General features: G+C 39.0%; 2 protein-coding genes across 8 annotated transcripts in view; one reads left to right on the forward strand and one right to left on the reverse strand.

Annotated features, from left to right (window-relative positions):
* kif16ba (kinesin family member 16Ba) overlaps nt 1–11,221 on the reverse strand; it is a 33,036-nt gene extending 21,815 nt beyond the window's left edge. For 2 of the 7 annotated variants that reach the window (XM_042432407.1, XM_042432397.1), the window contains exons 1-5: nt 10,712–11,211; nt 6,985–7,054; nt 6,762–6,875; nt 3,310–3,426; nt 2,429–2,526 (exon numbers count right to left, since the gene is read on the reverse strand). In XM_042432407.1, coding sequence (XP_042288341.1) covers nt 2,429–2,526; nt 3,310–3,426; nt 6,762–6,875; nt 6,985–7,054; nt 10,712–10,758 — 446 coding nt within the window. In that variant the 5' untranslated portion in view covers nt 10,759–11,211. Of the gene's footprint in view, nt 1–2,428; nt 2,527–3,309; nt 3,427–6,761; nt 6,876–6,984; nt 7,055–10,711 lie in introns of all 7 variants that reach the window. The other 5 variants (XM_042432393.1, XM_042432392.1, XM_042432395.1 and 2 more) reach the window with 3 other exon arrangements.
* A 1,116-nt stretch (nt 11,222–12,337) lies between these two features.
* On the forward strand, nt 12,338–23,410 carry snrpb2 (small nuclear ribonucleoprotein polypeptide B2). Its single transcript, XM_042424108.1, has 7 exons — nt 12,338–12,442; nt 14,217–14,288; nt 15,046–15,218; nt 15,328–15,462; nt 20,653–20,688; nt 22,196–22,284; nt 22,972–23,410. Exons 2-7 carry the CDS (start codon nt 14,225–14,227, stop codon nt 23,129–23,131), a joined length of 657 nt encoding a protein of 218 aa, XP_042280042.1. The 5' UTR covers nt 12,338–12,442; nt 14,217–14,224; the 3' UTR covers nt 23,132–23,410.
* Nucleotides 23,411–23,696: the final 286 nt, after the last annotated feature.

The following is a 23,696-nucleotide window of genomic DNA, read 5'->3' on the forward strand; positions in this document are numbered from 1 at the left end:
CTCAGAATCTGGTGTTTGCAAAGCTGCTTTCTGTCACTGAACGGAGGATTAAACGGTTAAAATGGTGGAACTATCACTATATTTTTATAATTCTTATTTCTATTTTATTTTTATTTCTTTTGTACATTAGTCTGAAATTATTTTAGTTTCAAGTTGTTTTCCAGTTTATGTTCAAAGTTCAAAGTATCTTTATTGACCCTTACAGGGAAACTGGTTTGCAGCCAGGACACCAACAACACCAACAAACACCAGGACGTAGCGGGCAGAGTGATTTAAAGAAGCTCATTCAGCATCAAGGTCAAAGTGCACAAGTCAAGTAAGCAGTCTGTGCAAATAAACAACCTCCAGACAACAATAAAATACCATCTAACAAGAGACAAACCTGAGATCCTTTAGTCCTCATAATGAGAACCCTCGACAGACGACCTGAGGGCTGCAGATCTCGGTCCTCCAGAAGGGAAGCAGCGTTTCTGATCACTTGCCTGTTATAGAGGTCGCTAAGCTGGACTTGACTCCTCCCTGAACTCTTATTAGCCGCTTCGATGAGGCTAACGAGCCTGTTTTTATTGGCCAACAAGCAACAATTCAGAACATTTAAACTAATTCAATAAATCTTCCATAAAAGAGAGTGATCATCTCAGAGGAGACATTAAAACAACATTTTCCTCTGGAAGAAAAGTCGTTGGACCTTTTTTGTCATGGAAGAAACATAAATCTACAGTCGTAAAGCTTTGAATTTTACTCACCTGTATGAAAGATGTTACTTTATACAAATAAAGTTTGATTGACAGAGTGTTAAAAAAGTTAACATGTACGACCAAGATTATATTCGATCCAAAATCTTACATCACCTGTGCTTCTGTTTGGGGTCAGTAGAGTCTGATGAGTTTTATTTTATTCTTCCACTGCACACTAACTGGTCTGCTGAACTGTCCGCTTCAAACTGTAAATGGCGGCGGAGCAGCGAGGGTGTAATTATCAGAGTGAACTGAATCATTTATTTTGACGTGACTGGCCGGCTACTTCAGTGATCCTGATTGGTTCAGTCCCCCTGGTCCAGCGCTCCCATCCAGACAAGTTCAACTGGTTAATTGAATCTATTAATGTTTGGCCGGCTTGTTAGTCGACGCGGCTGTGATTTGATGTGAGCAGCTCGCCACTGTGTGTCCTGAACTGCCTTTACTGGACTCTGTACAGACTCAAGTTCAGTGTTAACTGATAACTCGCACACTGAGCATTTTCTATGTTTAGACCAAGCAGCAACCTCCCGGGCTGTAAAGCGAAGCCAAGGTGGAAGTGTCAAAAACTGCAGTTCCTTGAATGACCACTTGAGGCTCCAAAAGTGAGTCAATCCCATAGACTGCATAAAAATATGGACGTAGTTACCGTGACGTCACCCGTTGGTTCCTGAAGAGCGGCTCCGGCCGTCGCTATCTTAGCAGTACGTGAAGCTGCCTCACTCCCTGCCAATCAAAAATGGGCAAAGAGGCGGGCCGAATGGCTGAAACAAGCCCCCTAGCGGCTGGCGGACCTGTCACTCAAAGCAGCATGGGGGTCTATGGGGATTGACTCACTTTTGGAGCCTCAAGTGGCCGTTCAAGGAACTGCAGTTTTTGGCACTTCCGCATTGGCTTCATTTTTCAGCCCCAGAGGTTGCTGCTCGGTCAATCCCCATAGACCCCCATAGACCCCCATAGACCCCCACAGACCCCCACAGACCCCCACAGACCCCCACAGACCCCCACAGACCCCCATGTTAAAATGCCCAACTTTACAGCAGAAATAAACATGTTTACAGCCGGGTACAAACAACGGTTTTGGTCTCTGTAGCTAATTTCCTCTTTCATGACAACTGTACGGGGGTGAATTTTATTTTTATAACTCACCCGTTTATATTTTATTAAGCCGTAAAGTTATGCATAATGAAGGACATGGCTGCTTTGAGTGACAGGTCCGCCAGCCGCTAGGTGGCTTGTTTCAGCCATTCGGCCCGCCTCTTTGCCCATTTTTGATTGGCTGGGAGTTAGGCAGCGTCACATACTGCCAAGATGGCGACGGCCGGAGTGGCTCACTTTGAGCTTCAGAACCGCTCTTCAGAAACCAACGGGTGACGTCACGGTAACTACGTCCATACTTTTATACAGTCTATGGTTTAGACACACTAGGCGCAGGGCTGCTAAGAGTTAGATAGTGAGGTTTCATTTCTTTTGGTTTCTGTTGGATAAAGATAGTTGCAGCTCATTTGATTTGAGCAGCAGTGTAATCTGCCTCTTGTGTTTTTGTATTTAACAGTCCTAGTTCCTTGTTAATAAATAACTTTATTTTTAACCAACTAAAGCTGGTTTTATGTTGCTTCCCTTCCTCCCCCCCAACCAGCCGGGTTGTATCACTTCTCCTCTACATATAAAGTAAAAACATCTGGACTCACCTGACTTCTGTGCGAAAGGAAGCTTCATCCCATCGAGTCGCATCTGCGATCCGGCTGAACAAACCTTCGCAGATCCTCGGGATCAGACCTGCATCTCCCTGAAACAACAAAACGAACATTAAGTTAGACTTCAGCGTGATTCTACTGATTCTATTTACTCTGCACTCACAGCCGACTGAAGATAAGATTGAACGTATGAATGAAAGCTCACGCGGCTCCGCCTGCAGTCGGACTCGTCTCTGTTACCAGATTCAACACTAAACTCCAGATTAACAACAGACAGATCGTGACCTTTGACCCTGCAGCTACAGCTACAGACACTCAGGAGTTTGGGAGGAATTTGGTGAAGGTGGAGGTTACTTTCTATGAATAAAAAGATATGCATGATGGGTGTTTAATGGACAGATTCCAGTGTTTTTAGAGTTAATTTTTCCAAATTTGACGACTTTTAAAGATAATAATAAATAAATGAAGTAAGTACAGAATAGAGAAGACTTTGAAACACCATTTAGACTGTTAATATCTTACATTATTTTTATATTTATATTATAACTGTCTTGTGTTTCACTGCTGCACGACTAATAAAGTAACGGATTTATTGAATAAGAAAGTTGAAGAATGACGACTTATCGCCTTTAACCGAGTGATTAAAATCCAAATAATCAAAACAATTAGAGAAACAGTGAAAATGTTCTTTGCTGTCTGACTCATTATCTTTAAACTGGCAACACTCATCATTTAAATCAATCGACCTCATCCGGATCCTTCGCTGAATACCTCACCGCAGACGGATCGATGGGTCACATCTGTGAAATCTCACCGTGACGTCTCTCTGGACGAGACTGTCAGTCAGGAATGTGAAAAGTTAAAACATGTCTCACTGGATTTCCCATCATGGTGTAAGACTTCCCCGAGCCGGTCTGACCGTAGGCGAACACGCAGGCGTTGTAGCCCTCAAACGCCGCCTTCAGCACGTCGCTACCCAAATCTTTGAAAACCTGCAAATGAAAAACGAGAGAATAAGAAACTTTTAATAATCAAACTAAGACAGATGAACACTCAGCGAGCATGTTGGAGGCTCTGTGGAGTCCTGAAGGCCAAACATCCTCTTCTGGAGCTGCTCTAAAGCACTTCTAGGTGATGTAGACGTAACTATTAAAGGCATTATGGGATGTATGATGTTACTAGGCGACATTACGGAGGCAGCGCAAAGAAGAGATCGATATCACAAGAAATTGGTGTAAAGTTGATCCTCCAGAGAAACTGTCCAGAAGATCTATTCAAGGTTAAAGGTGACTCTGCTGAGAGTTGGGGTTCTGACCCCCAGCAGGGGGCTTCACGAGGCCTTCTTGATTTTAAGGAGTGTAAGAAACTTATTCTCAGCATTTCAGTAATTTCTGTGAATAAAAACAACTAAATAATACTGTTGTTTTTAAAGTTTATGTTGTTTTTTTATGATATAAACTTAAAAAAAAAAGCTCACGAGGATAAAGGCACGGTGTTTTAATTTGTTTGTTCCCCTTTTATATTTTATCTGGTGTTTTATTTATTTGATTGTATTTAATTTTATTTCTTTGACTGTGACCAAAGAGCTAATAGAACAACAGCCAAACATCAGGGAGAAGAAAACACTCTTTAACACTAGTAAGTATGTATGTTAGTTAAAAACTTTTAAAAAATATATATGATACAGACAGAGAATTGTACAAAAAGTTCCTAAAAATATGAGAAAAACTCATCTCTGATGCACTGAAATAATCACAGGAAATAATCTGCTCAAAATTCATCCAAATTGCTCATTTTACACAAACTTCCTGCAGTTATAGTGTCATTATTTGGCTTCATTGTACAGTTTATCAGCTGTTCTGTGCTGTTGTTAGTTTACTGAATGATAGAATAAAAGGTTTCATAGGGGAAACATTTCACTGAGTAAAGCTGCCGTTATGACTTTAACTCAGATTCAAGTGAAGGTGCTTTAATGCTTCTGTTGACATGTGAACCGACGGGTGAGATTGCGAACCCGGAGACTCGACGGCCGCATGACTCAGTATTGACGCTGCTGTAATGTGATACGTCAACAATCATGTTTGAGTCCTGAGTAAACACTCGAGTCTATCAGCAACAAGCGGCTCTGACCGAGAACAAGAGTTTGACAAATCCTGCGACCTCTGACCCCGAATACAAACTGATTATTACTAGAACCAGAGCAGATTTACAGACCACATTAACCCTTTAATATCCAGCTTCTTACTCAGTTTTTACTCTATTTGATTATTCACTCAGGTCTGGAGCTACAATGATTAGTCAGGTGATCGATTGAAAATTAATTAGCAACTATTTTGATAACCGAATAAACATTTTAGTAATTTAAGCTTTAATTTAAGCAAAAATAGCAAATATTTGCTGGTTTCAGCTCCTCAAATGTGAAAATTTGATGCCTTTAGATTTATTCATATTACCTCATTTATTCAACAAATAATACAAAATACAAAGATATTCAACTTCGTTTTCATAGAGGACGAAGAAAACGAGCAAATATTCCAGCAATAACCAGCATTTTTCATTTAATAAATGACTTTTATTGACAATTAAATGATTTTTAAAATTGCCAAATAATTTTCTGTCGATTCACTAATTGATTGACTCAGTTTCTAATTTAGTTTTTAGACAATTTCAAAACTAAATTTAAAGGATGAATGACAATAAAGCTGCAACATGTAGTTGATGAAAAGAAAATTAATCAGCAAATAATTGGTTTTTTTGTCATACATGATAGTAAACTGAATATTCTTGTTTTTTGGATCGTTGGTCGGACAAAACAAGACATTTGAAGACGTCACCTACGACTCTGGAAAAATATAACTGTCATCTTTTAATTTTAAAAGATAAAACAATGAACCAGTTAATCCAGAAAATAATCATTAGTTACAGATTTCTGGCAGCAGCAACCTCAAATGAAGTTAAAGTCAAACTTTTTGACTCTTTTTGACTCTTTGTGAATGAAACTCGCCTTACATGGACATTTTAGGGGCATCAATGATGCTAATGATGGAATATTCAGCTCCTCATCATCAGGATGAAACCAGAGATTTACAGCAGGTTTGTCCACTTAATGCTACAGTCAGAGTCACTGTAAATACGACTGTACAACTGACAGCATTCACGTCAACATCAGAGTCATAATTACAGCTGGCTCACCGATATATCTGAGCTAGCAGCTAAAAACACAGAAGTGCCTGAAAACCAAACAAACTTGGACGCCTCAGCTACGGTCCATCGTTCAATGTAAATAAACCCAACATTTGTTAACGCTCAGTGTTTTAAACCCTCATACGACCAACTCAGTCATCATACAACCTTCCTGAGTTTTCAGAGCTCACAAGTCCTTTATGTGAGTAGGGTTGGGTTGGGTAGGGTAGGGTTGGGTTGGGTAGGGTAGGGTTGGGTAGGGTTGGGTTGGGTAGGGTAGGGTTGGGTAGGGTTGGGTTGGGTAGGGTTGGGTTGGGTAGGGTAGGGTAGGGTAGGGTAGGGTTGGGGTTAGAATCTCTCTGATCTTTCCTCTACATCTGAGAAAGTATGAAAGCAGCATAAGAGAGTTTGTTCATCATACAACCTTCCTGAGTTTTCAGAGCTCACAAGTCCTTTATGTGAGTAGGGTTGGGTTGGGTAGGGTAGGGTTGGGTCGGGTAGGGTAGGGTTGGGTAGGGTTGGGTTGGGTAGGGTAGGGTTGGGTAGGGTTGGGTTGGGTAGGGTTGGGTTGGGTAGGGTAGGGTAGGGTAGGGTAGGGTTGGGGTTAGAATCTCTCTGATCTTTCCTCTACATCTGAGAAAGTATGAAAGCAGCATAAGAGAGTTTGTTCATCATACAACCTTCCTGAGTTTTCAGAGCTCACAAGTCCTTTATGTGGGTAGGGTTGGGTAGGGTTGGGTAGGGTAGGGTTAGGGTTGGGTAGGGTAGGGTTGGGTTGGGTAGGGTAGGGTTGGGTAGGGTTGGGTTGGGTAGGGTAGGGTAGGGTAGGGTTGGGTAGGGTTGGGTTGGGTAGGGTAGGGTAGGGTTGGGTAGGGTAGGGTTGGGTAGGGTAGGGTAGGGTTGGGTAGGGTTGGGTTGGGTAGGGTAGGGTAGGGTTGGGTAGGGTTGGGTTGGGTAGGGTAGGGTAGGGTTGGGTAGGGTAGGGTTGGGGTTAGAATCTCTCTGATCTTTACTCTACATCTGATAAAGTATGAAAACAGCATAAGAGAGTTTGTTCAATTAGACTCGAAACACTCAAAAGAAAAAACCTGACAGAAGAAAGATCAGAGAGATTGAGGAGAAGAACGTCTTGAGGCTCGTTTACCTTCTCCTGAGAGACGAAGCTGGAGCTCTTACAGTCCGAAGAGTCGTAGGAAAAGTCGTACGTGAAGGTCTTCGTTCGATCTCTCATCGAATCCCCCGCGATGCCGTCAGGGATCTTTCGAAATCAGAGGACAAAAACACAATGACGCAAGTTCAACTTCAAGGTGCTGAGATCATTTTTTAAGCTGAATAAAACTCGTCAGAGCGGGAAATAAGAACTTTACCTTCAGGTTGGTGATGGAGGTTTTGGTTCCTTCCATCTTGATGATGCATTTTGCAGTCAAGTCTTTCTCTCTGTAGAAGAAGAAAACACATTTTAATTAAAGACATCTTTCTAATTAACAGTTAAAAAACTGTATTTCTGCTAAGTGTTTGACAGTTAAGTCAATCTTATTTTATTTTTTTCCCAGAAAATGATCCCGTCAGGTCATCAGTAAAGAAAGTAAAGAAAATGATCAAGTTCAAAGTACAAAAAAGGGGTTTACACACCAAAATCAGTTTAATTATTCAGTTTATTTTGTTTTCTTCATCAAATTTGAGCACAAGGGGAAAAACTTTCACAGACTTTTCAGCTTCTTCAGTGTAAAATCGATTTATCAGCCAACAAAACAAGACGTGGTTTAGTAATCGGACTGGAAACTGAGACACATTAACCTTTTGAACCTCAGGATTTGTTTGCTCAGTTTTCACAGCAGAGTCTCTACATGTATTACATGTCATGTGTTTACACAACAGGTTAGACTACTCAGAGATCATCAATTGATGTGTCAAAAAACGTTTTACTAATTTTTAAATAGTTTGTCTGTATGAATGTCTGCATGTCAACAACACGTGTGAATATGGATGATAGAGGAGAGTCAGTGTTTCAGGACAAATAGAAACATGTTGTTGGGACTTTATGAGTCTTAGTTCTGGCAAATAAAGTCCTGATAATGTAAAACGTAAAATATAATTGTTTTATTATTTTTCTTTATCTCCATTTGTAATAAACATGTTTTGAGTTTTGACACTATGGTTGCAAACAGCTTGAGCCCCGTATTCTAAGCTGATATTTGTTTACATTTTGGCAAACTGCAAGGCTGCGTATCGTACACTTAAAGTGATACCAGCACCAATACCAGTCCACTTAAAGCGATACCAGCACCAATACCAGTACACTTAAAGTGATACAAGTACCAATATCAGTCCTCTTAAAGTGATACCAGCACCAATACCAGTCCACTTAAAGCGATACCAGCACCAATACCAGTACACTTAAAGTGATACAAGTACCAATATCAGTCCTCTTAAAGTGATACCAGCACCAATACCAGTCCACTTAAAGCGATACCAGCACCAATACCAGTCCACTTAAAGCGATACCAGCACCAATACCAGTCCACTTAAAGCGATACCAGCACCAATACCAGTCCACTTAAAGTGATATCAGCACCAGTACCAGTAAACTTTAAGTCATACCAGTACCAATACCAGTCCACTTAAAGTGATACCAGTACCAATACCAGTCCACTTAAAGCGATACCAGCACCAATACCAGTCCACTTAAAGTGATACCAGTACCAATACCAGTAAACTTTAAGTCGTACCAGTACTCTCGTCTCTCTACGCCGCGGAGATGCCTCACAGATTTACTGTCAACATGTTGTCAGTACGTTAGCTGAAGGCTACATGCTGCATTAGCTACTACCACTTCCTGTTTGCACTGTAACCATGGAAACAGACAACTATCACCTGAAGTACTTTCAAAACAGATTATTCTGCAAAATCACTTTTCATATTTATGTCTGATAAAAACGCAGCCGACATGAGAAGCTGTGTTGTTTTATTATTTTTGATTAAATTTAAGTTTGATCTTCCAGTTTTGTCACTATCAAAAAAAAAACAAAAAAAATTAATTAATTAGTAGAAAAGAGCAATGAAACATGACGACCATCAACTACACAACCTGATGTGTGATTTTCCAAATATTAAATAATAATATAAAATCTAATTATAAATATTAGAACAAGGTTTTCTGGTTATTATGATTTTTTTTTTAAAAATAAGCCTCCAAAATTGTAAATAATAATAATTTGTAATGTTTACTAAAATTTAATAAGAATTACATGAAACTCTGACTGTTCAGTGATGATTTGTATTTTTTTTTTTCATTTTGAACGATCTTTATTTTCCACTGACATCAATAAAATCCACATGACTGACCCTGTTTGTTGAGTCGTTTATTATCTTCCGTATCCACCCAAGTTTGTTCTCCGGCTGAACAACATCCTCCATGTTTCATCATCAGCGGTGTGTTTATGGGACATAAAGGTGTGTGTGTGTGTGTGTGTGTGTGTGTGTGTGTGTGTGTGTTATTTCAGAGCGGCACAATAACTTCAATAGATTATGTAATAAAGCTGCTTGTTCTCATTATGAGTGTCATATAATGGAGGATCAAGTTAACGCAGACACAAGAACCTGTTCAGGAAATGAGTTAAAGGTCACAATGCATACAATACATTATCAATTTATATGTCAACTACTTTATTGATTAACTCATTAACGGTTTGGTCTATAAAATGTCAAAAAATGGTGAAAAATGTCTAAAATCCCAAGATGACGTCTTCAAATGTCTTGTTTTATCCACAACACAAAGATATTCAGTTTACTGTCATAAAGACTAAAGAAACCAGAAAATATTCACATTTAAGAAGCTGCAATCAGAGAATTTGGACTCAAAGCGATTAACTAATTATCAAAATAGTTTAACTAATCAATTAATCGACTAATCGCTGCAGCTCTACTTCTATCACAACAGTACAAACATACAGAGAAAAGAGAACCAGCTGAACTATAAAAAGAAACTGTTTCACTGTTTTTTAAAACAACATGAGGAAGTTTAATGTTTCAGTGCTATAAACAGTTAGTTTCACTCCTGCTGCTGTGAAATAACCTTCACGGGTCACCCAGCTGCACCTGCTCTGCCTCTCTGGAGACAAAACAGCTGGAAACATGTTGTCAGTCATGTTACAAATCACTGAGTGAATGAATACTTTCTGTTTCAAGCCACCAAAACCACAAAAACTGAACAGAAACTCATTTACGATATAAATAACCTTTGAAGCATTGGCGGTCGGTACGTAGCAGAACTCCTCTTCTTTTCTACCAAGTCTATCATCTCAAGACCCCTCAGATTTATCTTGTGACCCTCACAAACCAGTTCAAACCAGCTCCTCCTCCAGCAGTTACAAGAATAACATGCCGCTTATGCACCGACTCATCAGTAATGTACTTGTGCTAAATGTATTTTATGTATCAGTCACAGATAAATCTGATTAATCCTTAATGAAGCTTTCAGACAGCACAGAGCGCATTATTTAGGTTTTATGTTTTTTTGATTATGGAGAAAAACATTTACAATCAGTCTATATAATAGTCTTATGTTATATAAAACAGAAAAACATAACGATTTCAAGGAATTATATTAAATGTGAGGAATGCAACAATATTTTTGAAAGGAGATTTTTGAATAAATATAGCTCAAACAAACAGAAGTGTTTTGCAAAAAGTTGAGATATTTCCATTTTTATATGTTCTGGGTCACATTAGGAGAAGTCGAGCTAAATGAAAAAACGTGTTTAAGGTGTTTTTAATGCTCTCAAATATAAAAACTGGTCAAATTTGACCCTGAACGGTATGTAAGGGTTAAAGTAAATGTAGCTTTACTTTAATAGGATTTTAAATGCAAGACTTCTACTTGTAATGGAGTATTTTTACTTTATGTTATTAATATTTTTTACTCCAGTAAAGGATGTGAATACTTCCTCCACCTCTGTCAGAGACTATTAATGACATTTAACTCCATTTAAACAGACTAGCAGCGGCTACAGTTAGTGTCCCAGAATAAAGACATTACACCTGTCTGAAACATGATGGTCAGCGTTAAACAGTTAGTTATTGTCCTTAACTCACCGCCTGTTCATGGGCCTGAGCCGGACAGCCACCCGGACCGATGCCATCGCACATCCCGCTGTTGTCCGTCCGGTCCGGTCAGTCGCTTTATAGCAGCCAGTTAGCTCCGCCGGCTAACCAGCTAGCATGAGCCGCAACGGCGGGATAAAGAGGGCAAAAGTCGCTCAGATAACCGGCCGACTGCTCACGAAAGGTACAAAGACACAGATAATGAGCAGGAGACGGAGAGGGAGAGGGTTGCCGCCGGGAACAGGTGTTATCGTAGGCCGGTGACACCGTGTCTCTGCCCAGGTGTGGACCGGCTCTCTGTCATGGTCAGCGTTAGAAGACGTTAGCCTGTTAGCTCGTTTTCATAGAGAGGCAAACTAACTGGGAGCATCAGCTGATACAAACATTACATCTGTACGGAGGCCCGGAGGAGACAAAACTCTGTGAGCGACGCTGGAAAAATATGTCAAAAACATTATATCTATAGAGAGGCCCGAAAGAGACAAAACTCTGTGAGCGACAGTGGAAAAATATGTCAAAAACATTATATCTATAGAGAGGCCCGAAAGAGACAAAACTCTGTGAGCGATGCTGGAAAAATATGTCAAAAGTATTACAACTGTACGGAGGTGTAGAAGAGACAAAACTCTGGACTGGTTGGAGGGAAACTGGGACATGGAAAAACATGTCAAAAACATTGTTTGAAATCTTTTTATACATTTTTTTTTAAGTTTAACAAACACAATCTAATTCGTACAGGAATATAATAGGAAATAAATAAATAGCACATATAGATAAAACAATCAGCCATTGCCTGCCAGGGATAAGCAAGCAAATCAGAGTCTCTTATGCATTTTAGTTGTACATATGTACAGTAGTAATAAACTTTATTTATATAGTTTAGCACTTTTCAAAAACATAAAAACACAACAGATCCTAAATCTAAAACAACAATTAGAAAAAATCAATCACTAAAAGCAATAAAAATCTGTTTTTTACACTAGTACTGTGATTAAGTACAGATTTGAGGTACTTGTACTTCTCCACATGATGCTACTTTATACTTTTATTCCACTATAAGTCACTACAAGCGCAGGGAGCCAGAAGCCTTTTTATGCATTTTCTAAATGTATTTATTTTATTTGATCTTGATTGATATTGATATTACAATCAGCCACTGTCTTCCAGGGATAAGCAAGCAAATCAGAGTCTCTGTATGAAAGAATGCAAAGGTTTTCAGAATTTGTCTAATTTATGATTGAGATGATGAGTCAGTTGCTATCTATGATATCCACATGTTGACGGTAGGGACATGCAGGATGGACCATCGCAGCAAAATACATTTTTTAGCCATAAAAAAAAGAATTGTAACAGAGATTTGTCATCCGTGTCAAAAAAGACTTTCCAAAATATGATTTAACAGATAAAACAAAAAAGAAACATTTCTGGATGTGATTTTTATGCATTTTTCAATCATAGAATACGGTAATAATCAACATTATTTATGTAGTTTAGCACTATTAAAAAACATAAAAACACAACAGATAAAACAAAACAAACTGTTTTGCCTTGTGCAGGCTCTGGCCCTAACCAACGACTGTGTAGTCTATTATTTAGTTGTTATGTTTAGTTATGCGGCCTGTAGTTCTCCTCCGGACCTGCTGGTGGCGCTGCAGCATAAAGCTCCTTAATGCCGCGGCGGTGTGTTTCCTGTTGTATATGAGCGGTGTGAGTGCAGAAGAGGTGAGTTTTGTGTTTAAGTAGCACTTCTTTTACATAGAAATCCGTTATTTAACGGGACCACCGGGGCCGGTATTGAACGTTGAAAGCATTAGGTTAATTTAAAACGCCGCGGTGTTTCTCCGCTGATGTAAAAAAGAATAAGTTAGCTTGGTAGCTAACTGCTAAGCTAACGTTTTGAATGAACGTATGATCAGCGTAGGCTAACGTTAGCTTACAGGCAGGAACATGTTTCACCGAAAACATAAAAACACTACTTGAAGACTTTAAGTTGTCTCCAACTATTAACAGCTTTGTGTTATTTGTTGTTAACTTCAGATAGCGATGGTAAAAGTACTCAGATCCTTTACTGAAGTAATACTAATACAGCAATGTAAAACTACTCCATTACAAGAAAAAGTCCTGCATAACTACAATAAAAGTACATAAGTATTATGAGCTTGATGTAGGTAAAGTATTGCAGTAAAAGTACATAAGTATTATGAGCTTGATGTAGTTAAAGTATTGCAGTAAAAGTACATAAGTATTATGAGCTTGATGTAGGTAAAGTATTGCAGTAAAAGTACATAAGTATTATGAGCTTGATGTAGTTAAAGTATTGCAGTAAAAGTACATAAGTATTATGAGCTTGATGTAGTTAAAGTATTGCAGTAAAAGTAGTGGTTTGGTCCCTCTGACTGATATATTATTATATATGACATCATTAGATTATTAATAGTGAAGCATCAGTGTTAGAGCAGCATGTTACTGTTGTAGCTGCTGGAGGTGGAGCTAGTTTACACTACTTTATATACAGTTAGCTAGTTTAGTCCAGTGGTTCCCAACCTAGGGGTCGGGCCCCTCCAAAGGGTCAGCAGATAAATCTGAGGGGTGGTGAGATGATTAATGGGAGAGGAAAGAAGAAAAAACAAAGTTCTGATACACAAATCTGTTTTCAGTTTTTGGACTTTTTCTCTAATCTTTGATTTTTGCTGAAATATTGGATCATTTGAACATTTATTGAAATGAAAGCATGTGAGAAGTTTAGAGGGAAAAATCACTATTTGGTGGAGCTGTTAACAACTCATAGACATGTGAAATGTGACCCCGACTACACACTGCTTTTTGTAAGACGTCAAAAGCCAAAAAAGGTTGGAAACCACTGGTTTCATCTTTAACAATGTGTTGTATTTTAAAAGCTTGTTATATTATCCATTGTGTCAAATCTTCATCTGAAAAGTAACTAAAGCTGTCAAATAAATGTAGTGGAGTAGAAAGTACAATATTTCCCTCTGAAATGTAGAAAGTAGCATCACATGGAAATACTTAGGTAAAGTACCTGTTCATGTACATTCATGTTTCAAAATCTGTGATTACTATTCATAGTGACTGGTAAACTTAATTAGCCCTGGTTGCTTAAAGTCAGCACTGTAATTTACATGAGATAATAGATGAATAAATTAAGCCTTGAATAATGAACCTCAGTAGATACAGACGTTTGGGTGGAGAAGGAGGATCTGGTTTACAACAGGGTTGTGGCACTGATGGAAAGACAGGAGTGACGAGGATGGACAGGATTAGGAATGAGTATATTAGAGGAGCAGCTCAGATCGGACGGGTTGGAGACAAAGAGATAGAGATGCTGGTTATACTGGGAGAAAGATGCTGAAGATGGAGCTGGCAGGCTAAGAGGATAAGAGGAGGTTTACGGACACGTTGAGGGAAGACTTGCAGGTCGTTGGCATGACGGATGATCCGCTGCGACGACGCCTAACGATGATGTTAAATCTCTCCTCAGACTCCACCATGGATATCCGACCAAACCACACCATCTACATCAACAATATCAATGACAAAGTCAAGAAAGAAGGTGAGTTTATTCACTATTCATGAATAAACAGTTATTCTCATTATTGATTAATCTGTGGATTATTTTTGTGACTAATCAATTATTTGTTTAGTGTATAAAACAGTGACTCCTTGTCTGAGCAGCAGTTCAAACCCACAAAAAACATGAAGTTTACAGTAGAGCTGCAACGATAAGTCAATTAATCAATTAGTTGCCAACTATTTTGACAATCGATTAATTATTTTTAGTCATTTTTGAGGAAAAAAAAAGTCCAAATTCTCTGATTCCAGCTTCTTAAATGTGAATATTTTCTGGTTTCTTTAGTCCTTTATGACAGTAAACTGAATATCTTTGACATTTGAGGAAACACTGATCCACATTTTATGGATCAAACAACTAATCATTTAATTGAAAAGATGGATCAATAGATTAATTGATAAAAAATGATTATTAGTTGCAGCTCTAAATGGAGACCCTGTCTCTAAATGACCTCAATCATATCTTTTTACGTGTCTTGTTACTTATTGGAGGACATGTACACAGATACCAGTATATCTGTAATGGGGGAAAAAAATGATTATTAATAATTATGCTGATGTTTTTCAAGTCTGCAACAAATATCAGCCGTCAGACCAAAGTGTTGGACAGATAAACAGACTGTCATCACTATAATGTCTAAAAAAAGAGTATATAAAAGTGTCCTGGTGTAATCGTGGCGGTCAGACGTGACGTTAGCGCGTCGGTGTTGAACTCTGTCTGCTTCTCGTCTCTCCCGCAGAGCTGAAGCGTTCGCTCTACGCTCTCTTCTCTCAGTTCGGCCAGATCGTCGAGATCGTGGCGATGAAGACCATGAAGATGAGGGGCCAGGCCTTTGTCGTCTTCAAAGAGCTCGCCGCCGCCACCAACGCGCTGAGGCAACTGCAAGGCTTCCCCTTCTACAACAAGCCCATGGTAAACGGGGGGGGAAACGAGCCGTCCTCATTGGTCAATCAGCAGTGTAACGAGAGATGACGTCTCCTCTCAGAAGCTTTAATTTAACTGGTGTTGGGTTGTTTTCCAGAGGATACAGTACGCAAAGACCGACTCCGAGGTCATCGCCAAGGTGAAGGGCACGTACGGCGACAAGGAGAAGAAAAAGAAGGAGAAGAAGAAAGCTCAAGAGCCGGCAGCTAACCTGACAAAGAAACCAGCAGCGGTGAGTGACGCGTCTGTCAACAGCATCGAGTTTAGATTCACAACGTTAAAGATTCTGTCAGAACTGACTTTTAATACCAAAATAGGTGCAACAATCACAATACTTACTGTAAAAAAAGGCTCAGTTTGCTGCCCAACTGTTCCACGTTATGTACAATAAGCTTCAGGGTATTTAAGTTTGTCATCGTATTATTCTCTCGATATTGCCGAAGCAACGGTGTCAGCGTAGTTTATGGTCATTATCGATTAATCTGACAGTTTATTTCTCGATTAATTGATTGTTTCTTTGGTCTGTTAAACATCAGAAAACAGTGAAAAGTGTCTCAGTATCTCTGGTCCTGAGTGACCGCATGTGATCGGATCTCATTTCCCCGCTCTATATGCAGATAAACACGGACATCATTTCTGTTTTCAAAGACCAAATCCGTTCGTTACTCGTCCAAAGCTGTGTTCAACTTGTTTGATTAAAAATGATTCAGGATGTATGCGGCGATCTCCCCGCAGCTGCGTTTGCATTCACGCGCAAAGATGCAGCAGAATAACTTAATCTCTGACACGCTGACAGGATCTAATGTTAATGTTAATGTTCTGTGTTCTTCTACACGTCCAACAGATCAGCTGTTAAACACACAGTCCAGGTTCATACAGTGAAACTGTTTGGAGTAAAGCAGCCGTCCTGATAAATCCTGAGTTCATTATGTTTAGCAGCGCAGCAAAACTAAAAACTGTAGTTATCAACTTGACAGGACAGAGGAAACTATCCAGCAACGTTTAGCTTCTGAAATCTGTTTTTAGACAGACAAGCGAAAAGTTAATGGTTTGGTTTCTATTCTAACTGGTTTTGAGGAGGGAAACCGCTTAGAGGAACGAGAAAAACAGGAAGAAACGGGAGGTGGATTATGTTTTTAATTCACATGAAACACAAAATAATTTATTTATCCTGTCATCAGACAAGTTGAACAGCTTTGGACGGAGGGTCCTGTGTCTAGTCTGCTGGAAAATAGAGGACGTCAGTTGAGTAGGTGGTCCTTCAATGTGGCCCAGGATGCATTACGTTTACACTACTGAAATAATGTGGCCACGTGTGGACCAAACCACCTCCCAATGTGGTCTGAGTGATCGGATCTCAATCCGTCCTCAATGCATCCTGGGTGCGTTTACACCTGTACTTAGAGACGGATGTTAATACCAGGTGTAAACGGGGCCTCTGAGCACAAGGTGGCGTCATTAAATATCTTATTTCGTCCAATAAATGTTTTCACATAACGTCAGACCAAGAAAAGCAGCACATTCTCACATTTAAGAGCCTGAAACTGTTAAATCCTTTGAGTTATTGCTTTAAAAAATGACCGAAATGATTACTTGATGATCTAAATAGTTGCAGATTAATTTTCTGATCATCAACTAATTGATTGATTGACTCTTCGTTTGAGCTTTATTCTCATCTATCAACTTTAAAACATGAAGCCGTTCTAGGAAACTGTCCTCTGCACATCTTAAAACATTCTCATATGTCTGCAAATAACACAAAGAGGAAACATGATATAAGATGGTGATTAAAGAAACATTTATTTTTAATATTTTCCTTCCAGGCAGCCATTTGTTTTCTGTTCATTTCAGCGTTTTATTAAACTTTCACAGTCTCATCACAGTCACAGAGATTAAAAAGCGCCAGATAGAAGCTCATTTCAACACCAAATTCAAAGCAGATTCAGCTTTTTTATGCAAAAACAATGTTTTCTTTCTGATATTTGGAACCATTAACTTTACACATTACTGTCACTTAGCGCTGAGAGTGATGTGTGTAATAAAAGCGGAGAAAACAAGAAAAAGGGGGTTTTGTCATTTTTATTGGGCTTTGAAAGTAAATATCCCAGCATGCAGCAGGAGGAGGAGGATGTGATTGGTTACATCGTTGCAGAACACATCAGGAGAACATTAGAGAGCAGTCAGACTGAAAACAAAGCTGTGACACAGACTTAAAGACTCTGGAAACGTGGCTTGAAATCATAAAAATGCATATATGATATCAAAGTTGAGTGTCTCATTAAGCATCCGCAAAAATCTGAATGAAAATAAACATTCATAACTATTAGAAAACTGAGCTCAAAAACAGCTCATTTGGCTGCTCAAACCATTTCTCAGGACTGTGTGGGCGTGTCCAGATCACATTTGATTGACAGCTCACTTTCAGCTCAGGCACCGTTTTATTTTCTATTCATTCACTAAAACGTTTTGCTGATATGGAATAAAATACTAAATCTATCAAATGGACCCTACTTGGTTAGAAAGCTTGACTGATTGGCTAACTAGCAAAACAGGTGCTAAACAGCCAAATCTGTTTTTCTTTAACTATACCTCCTGGAGTATGATGCTAATCGTTTTAGCCTTCTCCATTCATATACATGAAACAGTTAGCATTAGCTTAAACGTTTTGCTATTAACTACCATATCTATCAAATGGACCCTACTTGGTTGAAAGCTTGAATAATCCACTAACTAACAAACTAGGTTAGAGCATCTGAAACTGTTTGTTATTTATCTATACCTCCTGGAGTATGATGCTAATCGTTTTAGCATTCTCCATTCACTTACATGAAACGGTTAGCATTAGCTTTTCTAGTCAAAACTTTTGAGCAAATTATCAATTACCCCAGTGGTTTACTAGTTATCTTGACTAATCGGCTAACTAGCAGACTAGAGTAGACCACACATATCTGTTTTTATTGAACTATACCTCCCAGACTACAAAGCTAAGTGTTTTAGCATCTTTCATTCACTTACATGAAACAGTTAGCATTAGCATTGCTATGCTACACTTTTGAGCTACTTATCCACTCAGTGATTAATACAGATTTGGATGGTGTACCCAAGTCCGCTAGTTAGCTTAACACAGTAATGTTCAAACCATATCAGGCTAATTTGAATTCTCATTCTGGCTAAAAGCAAAGAAAAGTGCACTGCATTGTTTTCTCATGAGTTTGGTCGGATAGCCATGTCAATCTTCTTTGTCTTAAATATGATTGGGCAGGTATTTATTACGTAATAAATTCCCTAGTTTAGCCCCGCCCAACTGCAACCCAGTAACAAGGGAAGGGAGAAAAACTTTCTAAAGAACTACATAGGCTATGTCAAAGGCTGTGTTCTCATAGTTTTTAGGTGTTTACTATATGCACATTAGATCCCAAATTACATGATTAATAGCCAATCATGGATTTGCCTTTCCAGGGGCTTTAATATGTTCACCATCATTACGTCAAGTCTGAACAGATAAAATGCGTTTCCATGGAGATTAATTGTAATTTCTGACTGTGTGTCGCTCGTTTCAAGGTGTTTTTTCTGATCAGTTCTTCATGATGTGTGCAGGTCTGCTGCTGTCTGAAAGCATGAACTGCAAACATCATTTTCACATTAAATCCTCAGCTGATGATCTTCACATAGATGGATGGAGAAAAAGCAACCTTTATGTCAAGTTTAGCAAATTATAATTAACAAATACAATTGATTAAACCTATACGCTTATTAAAACCCATGTACATTATCAAACTTCATTACTACTGTCTACAACAACTTAAACAACAAAAATTAACAAAGCAAATGTCATCAAAGTTAAATATGATACATATCCAGACTCTCAAAGTCCACTTGAGGCTCCTTGTGGACTTGATGAATCCTGGATCTGAACAGCCCCTCACAGACATCAGTATTCAGTCGGTCTCTTCTTCATCTGCACGTAGTCTGATGTGTTTCCAGCAGGAAATGTGTCAGCGAAGGACGTGAACATCCGTAGGAGCAGTCAGAGATAAAGCTGTATCTCCTCTGAAATAATTTCCTGATCAGAGGCTGTCAGGAGTGTAACTGAGGTTAAAATGTGTAGTGAGCCGACGAAGGAGAGACGAGGTCTGAATTCAGATGTCTGGACTTCACCGCGGTCGTCCAGCTCCAGTAACTCCAGACCTTCAGTATTATATCATTTACCACAAATCATGAGCACTTTATATTTCTGCTTGAAAACCAAGTCATAACTTTTCAGATTTTAAAGTTGCTCCTTTCTGATTGTTTTAAAGCTATAATATGTAATAATTCCACATTAAAATGTCTAAAAACAACTAGACCTGTGTTATATATATTGTTGAGTTGTGTACTTACATTATCCCAAATGTTTCCAACAAGTTTCAAACTCAGAGAAATCTGTCATTTAATCAAAGTAACGGTTTCATTTGGTCGCCTGTCAATGGCGTCATACCTCCTCTACCAAAGAGTAAACACGCACAAGATGCATACGGCGGCGCTGTGTTTGTCCGCTACAATGGCGTCTACCAAAGAGTCACTTACACACATACAAGATAATACATCGGCGTTGTGGTTGTTCCACACAAACTGTTATAAATTGACTTTTATTCACTTTTAAGCCACATTTTCATGATAAATTTAGGTTGTTTTTAACTATATCTTTTAGCCGGAAGAAGGATTTTAGTCATTGGACGTCTGGATCTTAAGTTATCAGAGAAATAAACTGGACAAACGTTAGCAGCAGCTCGACTAACAGCCCCTCCAGGAAGTCCGGTGGTCACCAAACATCGTCAGAGAAATATTGATTTTTTTTTTTTAGGTGAAACAGCTTTAATTAGTATTTTAACGATTTTAATCTGCATGTACGTTTGTTTTTGGAGAGGAGGAGACCTCTGTGGGTAAAAACATCCCGAACGATGAACACTGGAGTAATCCTATCCTGGTGAAGCTGGTTATTTAACAACGAAGACAACAACTCCCATGATCCCTTGCTACTTCACACCGTCATCACACTCCGTCTTTTGTTATTGTTTTGAATGAGACCCCTAGCGGCTGAAATTACATATTGTGCGTTCAATACAACATGAGCACCTATTAGCAGTTAATCACAGCTCGTCATCATCATCACAGTGAAGAACAGCTGATGACGTAAGCGTTCTGAGGTCATGATGGTGTAGCCAAGATGATTTTTATTAGCTGATATGAACTGAAAACTGTCTAGAAGGTGGAAAAAGGAAGCTCAGACATAAAATATTTACCTGTTCTGTGTTTTTATTAAACTTCTGCTACCAGAGTGGAAGCAAACTGAAAATGTCAGTTTGACATTTTGGTTGTTGTTGTTGTTGTTGTTGTTGTTTGTGATCAAATTTTCATTGTTGTTTCTTGTTTTTGTTTCCAGGGATCGGCTGCACCTGTGCACTCACCTGCAGTACAGGTAAGACTGCTGATGGTTTAGTTACTGTAGCGTCTCATCTGTTTATTCTCAGGACATTAAAAGTGAATGTAGATGATGGTTTGGCTGTTTGTGTAATGTTTATATACTTAACTACTTTATTGTGCCATGTTGGGAGGAAAATATAAGTTCAATAAGATGATGAAACATGTAGACAATCAATAAAATATTGCTCTTTAGTGCCATCTAGTGGCAGTGGTATGAAACTGTAACAACGTTGACAAATTGGCATTTTCTCCTCTACTGATAAAGGATCAGTCTGGTGATTTTCCATATTTTTCTTTTTGTCATCAAATCTCATATTTGGATCAAAACCAACAATGAACTGATCTACTAACAAGTATTGTGTGTGTATCAAAGCCTGATATATCTTATTCCTCCATTGTTGTCCAGAAACTATTAAAAACAGCATCAGTGAGTCACACCGAACTACTCTCCAGAGACTGAAAACCTGATCACTGTTATTAGTCTTTGGAGCCGTTTCTAAACAAACAGGTTTTCAGTCTCTGGAGAGTAGTTCTGTGCAAGGCTTGAATTTGTACTGAGAAACTTACAATGTAGTACAAAGTCCAGAGGTTGTGATATGTAGCACAACAAGCTAGCAAAGCTGTAAACAGAACCACATTCCCGTACATGCTCAGTAGCGTCTGCTGTACACAGAACTACCCTCCAGAGACTGAAAATGTGATGCTGTTATTAGTCTTTGGAGCCGTTTCTAAACAAACTAATGTGACCAAACTCTTGATAATGAAGGAACATGTGCAGCGGTGCGACTCACCGATGTCTTTTTAATAATTTTTGGACAACAACGGAGGAATAAGATACATCAGGCTTGGATACACACACAATACTTGTTAGTAGATCAGTTCATTGTTGGTTTGGATCCAAACAGGAGATTTGTTGACAATAAGAAAAATAATAACAATAATGGGAAATTATATGAAAATCAAAAAACTATTAAAAACACATCAGTGAGTCTCACCACTGCACTGGGTGACATGTTCCTTCAGAGAGTAGTTCTGTGTAAAGTAGACGCCACTGAGCATGTGCAGGAACGCTGTTCTGTTTACAGCTTTGTTAGCTTGTTGTGCTACATATCACAAACCTCTGGACTTTGTACTGAAGTTCTTTGAGAAATTTACACCTCCATCTTTTTAAATGCTGCGCTCATGTCCGCTCATGTGTGCAGAGACGACACAGTGTGCAGGAACTTTCCCAGTAAACACACAGAATCGGGTTGTTTCTCGCTCTTTAGCAGCTGGAAGTGGGCAGACAAAGAATCAGCATTTTATTTTGTGCAAAGAGAGAGTAGAAAATACTGAATGCACCTTTACAAATTCATTTTGTTGTTGTTTGCTAGCATTAATAAAGTAAAAATAGAGTTTTACCCTTTAACATCATCTGTTTTAGTTCCTCTGAGCTTTTATTTCTAACTCATTTTGTGCTTCTGTTAACTGATTTTTGACCGTGATCTCTGTTGTCTTCTCAGGTGCCGGATAACCCGCCAAACTACATCCTGTTCCTCAGTAACCTGCCGGAGGAGACCAACGAAATGATGCTCTCCATGCTGTTCAACCAGTGAGTTCTGAGTTCACTGTCAGGACTTTTAAAAGAGTTTTATTTCTTTTACTTTGGTGCCACCGTTGTGCACTGCGCTGTGAGAGTGGAAGTGAAGGCGTGTTTGTGTTAATCACGGCGGACAGATCGGGGTCATCTGTGGAGTCGCTCGTCAAACCGGCAGGAAGAGAGTCGTGAAGTGTGAGAGGCCGTTGGTTTCACAAGTGTATTTCCTTTAGAATTTGGACTTTTTTTCTTGAAAAGTACTCAAAACTACTAATCAATTACTAAAATAGTTGGCGAGTAATTGAAAGAGGACATATTTTTCCCTTTTCCTAGTTTAATACTCTCATTTTCAACAAACATTTGCATATTTTTATTGACAAAAAGCATCTAGTTACAGCTGTACGAGCCATGGATGCAGCTTCTCTGTCTCACTCAGCCCGCTCAGTGTCCCTCTCCTCTGATTGGCTGACTGAAATCCGAGTGACGCACGACCCAAATATTAAATTTACAATTATTTAAAAACACACAAAACCTGCAAATCTGCACATTTGAGAAGCTGGAACCAGCAAATATTTGGTATTTTTACTTAAAAAATTACTAAAACTATTATTCAATTATTAAAATAGTTGCAGATTAATTCTCTGTTTAGTGACAAATGGATTAATTGATTTATCGTGATGATGTTTTTTTTGTCCTCGGCAGGTTTCCTGGCTTCAAAGAGGTGCGGCTCGTCCCTGGGAAACACGACATCGCCTTTGTGGAGTTTGAAAGCGACACGCAGGCGGGCGTGGCTAAAGACGCGCTGCAGGGCTTCAGAATCACAGCGACCTGCGCCATGAAGATCACCTACGCCAAGAAGTAGTCCCCCCCCCGGGGTCTGATCACTGGACACAAAGAGACTCTGAGTGGGGGAGGGGTGTGTGGGGGGGGGGGGTCGCTCCCTGGATTTCCGTTGTGTTCCCAGGTTCTTCTGATTTTTGTAAATCTGCTGAGCATTCTTCATATATTTTTTATTTGGATTTTTTTTGGATAAATTCTGACGTCATTCATCAGGTTGAGAGAAAAAAATCTCCTGACCTGCATCTTTTTTTTGTAAAATAAAAAAGAAATAAAAGGTTTTTACATAACTGTTGCCTCTTCAGGAACATGTGATGTATTTTTAATCAGGCTAAATACCAATTAAACCTCTGATATTAATATTAAGATAATGCAATAATACCGCATGTAATAATTAGGGCTGTAGTCTGCTGGTCGACTGGTCGATTAGTTGGTCGATATGCTCTCGTCCGACTAAATTCTCATTGGTCGAATAATCTCCGTGTTATTTTCATAAGGAGAAAAGTGCTACATCAACAGCTTTCCAGGATTAATCCATTATTTCCTGCGGCGGGAGGGACAGACTAACAAATTACCTGAGAAAACAACGG

The sequence above is a fragment of the Thunnus maccoyii genome, chromosome 2, assembly GCF_910596095.1.
Source record: "Thunnus maccoyii chromosome 2, fThuMac1.1, whole genome shotgun sequence".
In the NCBI taxonomy this organism is placed as follows: Eukaryota; Metazoa; Chordata; class Actinopteri; order Scombriformes; family Scombridae; genus Thunnus; species Thunnus maccoyii.

Bases quoted from the DNA above. Each gene is read 5' to 3' on its own strand.
- snrpb2 (XM_042424108.1), top strand. From the start codon at position 14,225: ATGGATATCCGACCAAACCACACCATCTACATCAACAATATCAATGAC. The intron at 15,463-20,652 runs GTGAGTGACGCG...TTTTGTTTCCAG, and splicing joins TGACAAAGAAACCAGCAGCG to GGATCGGCTGCACCTGTGCA. The intron at 22,285-22,971 runs GTGAGTTCTGAG...TGTCCTCGGCAG, and splicing joins CTCTCCATGCTGTTCAACCA to GTTTCCTGGCTTCAAAGAGG.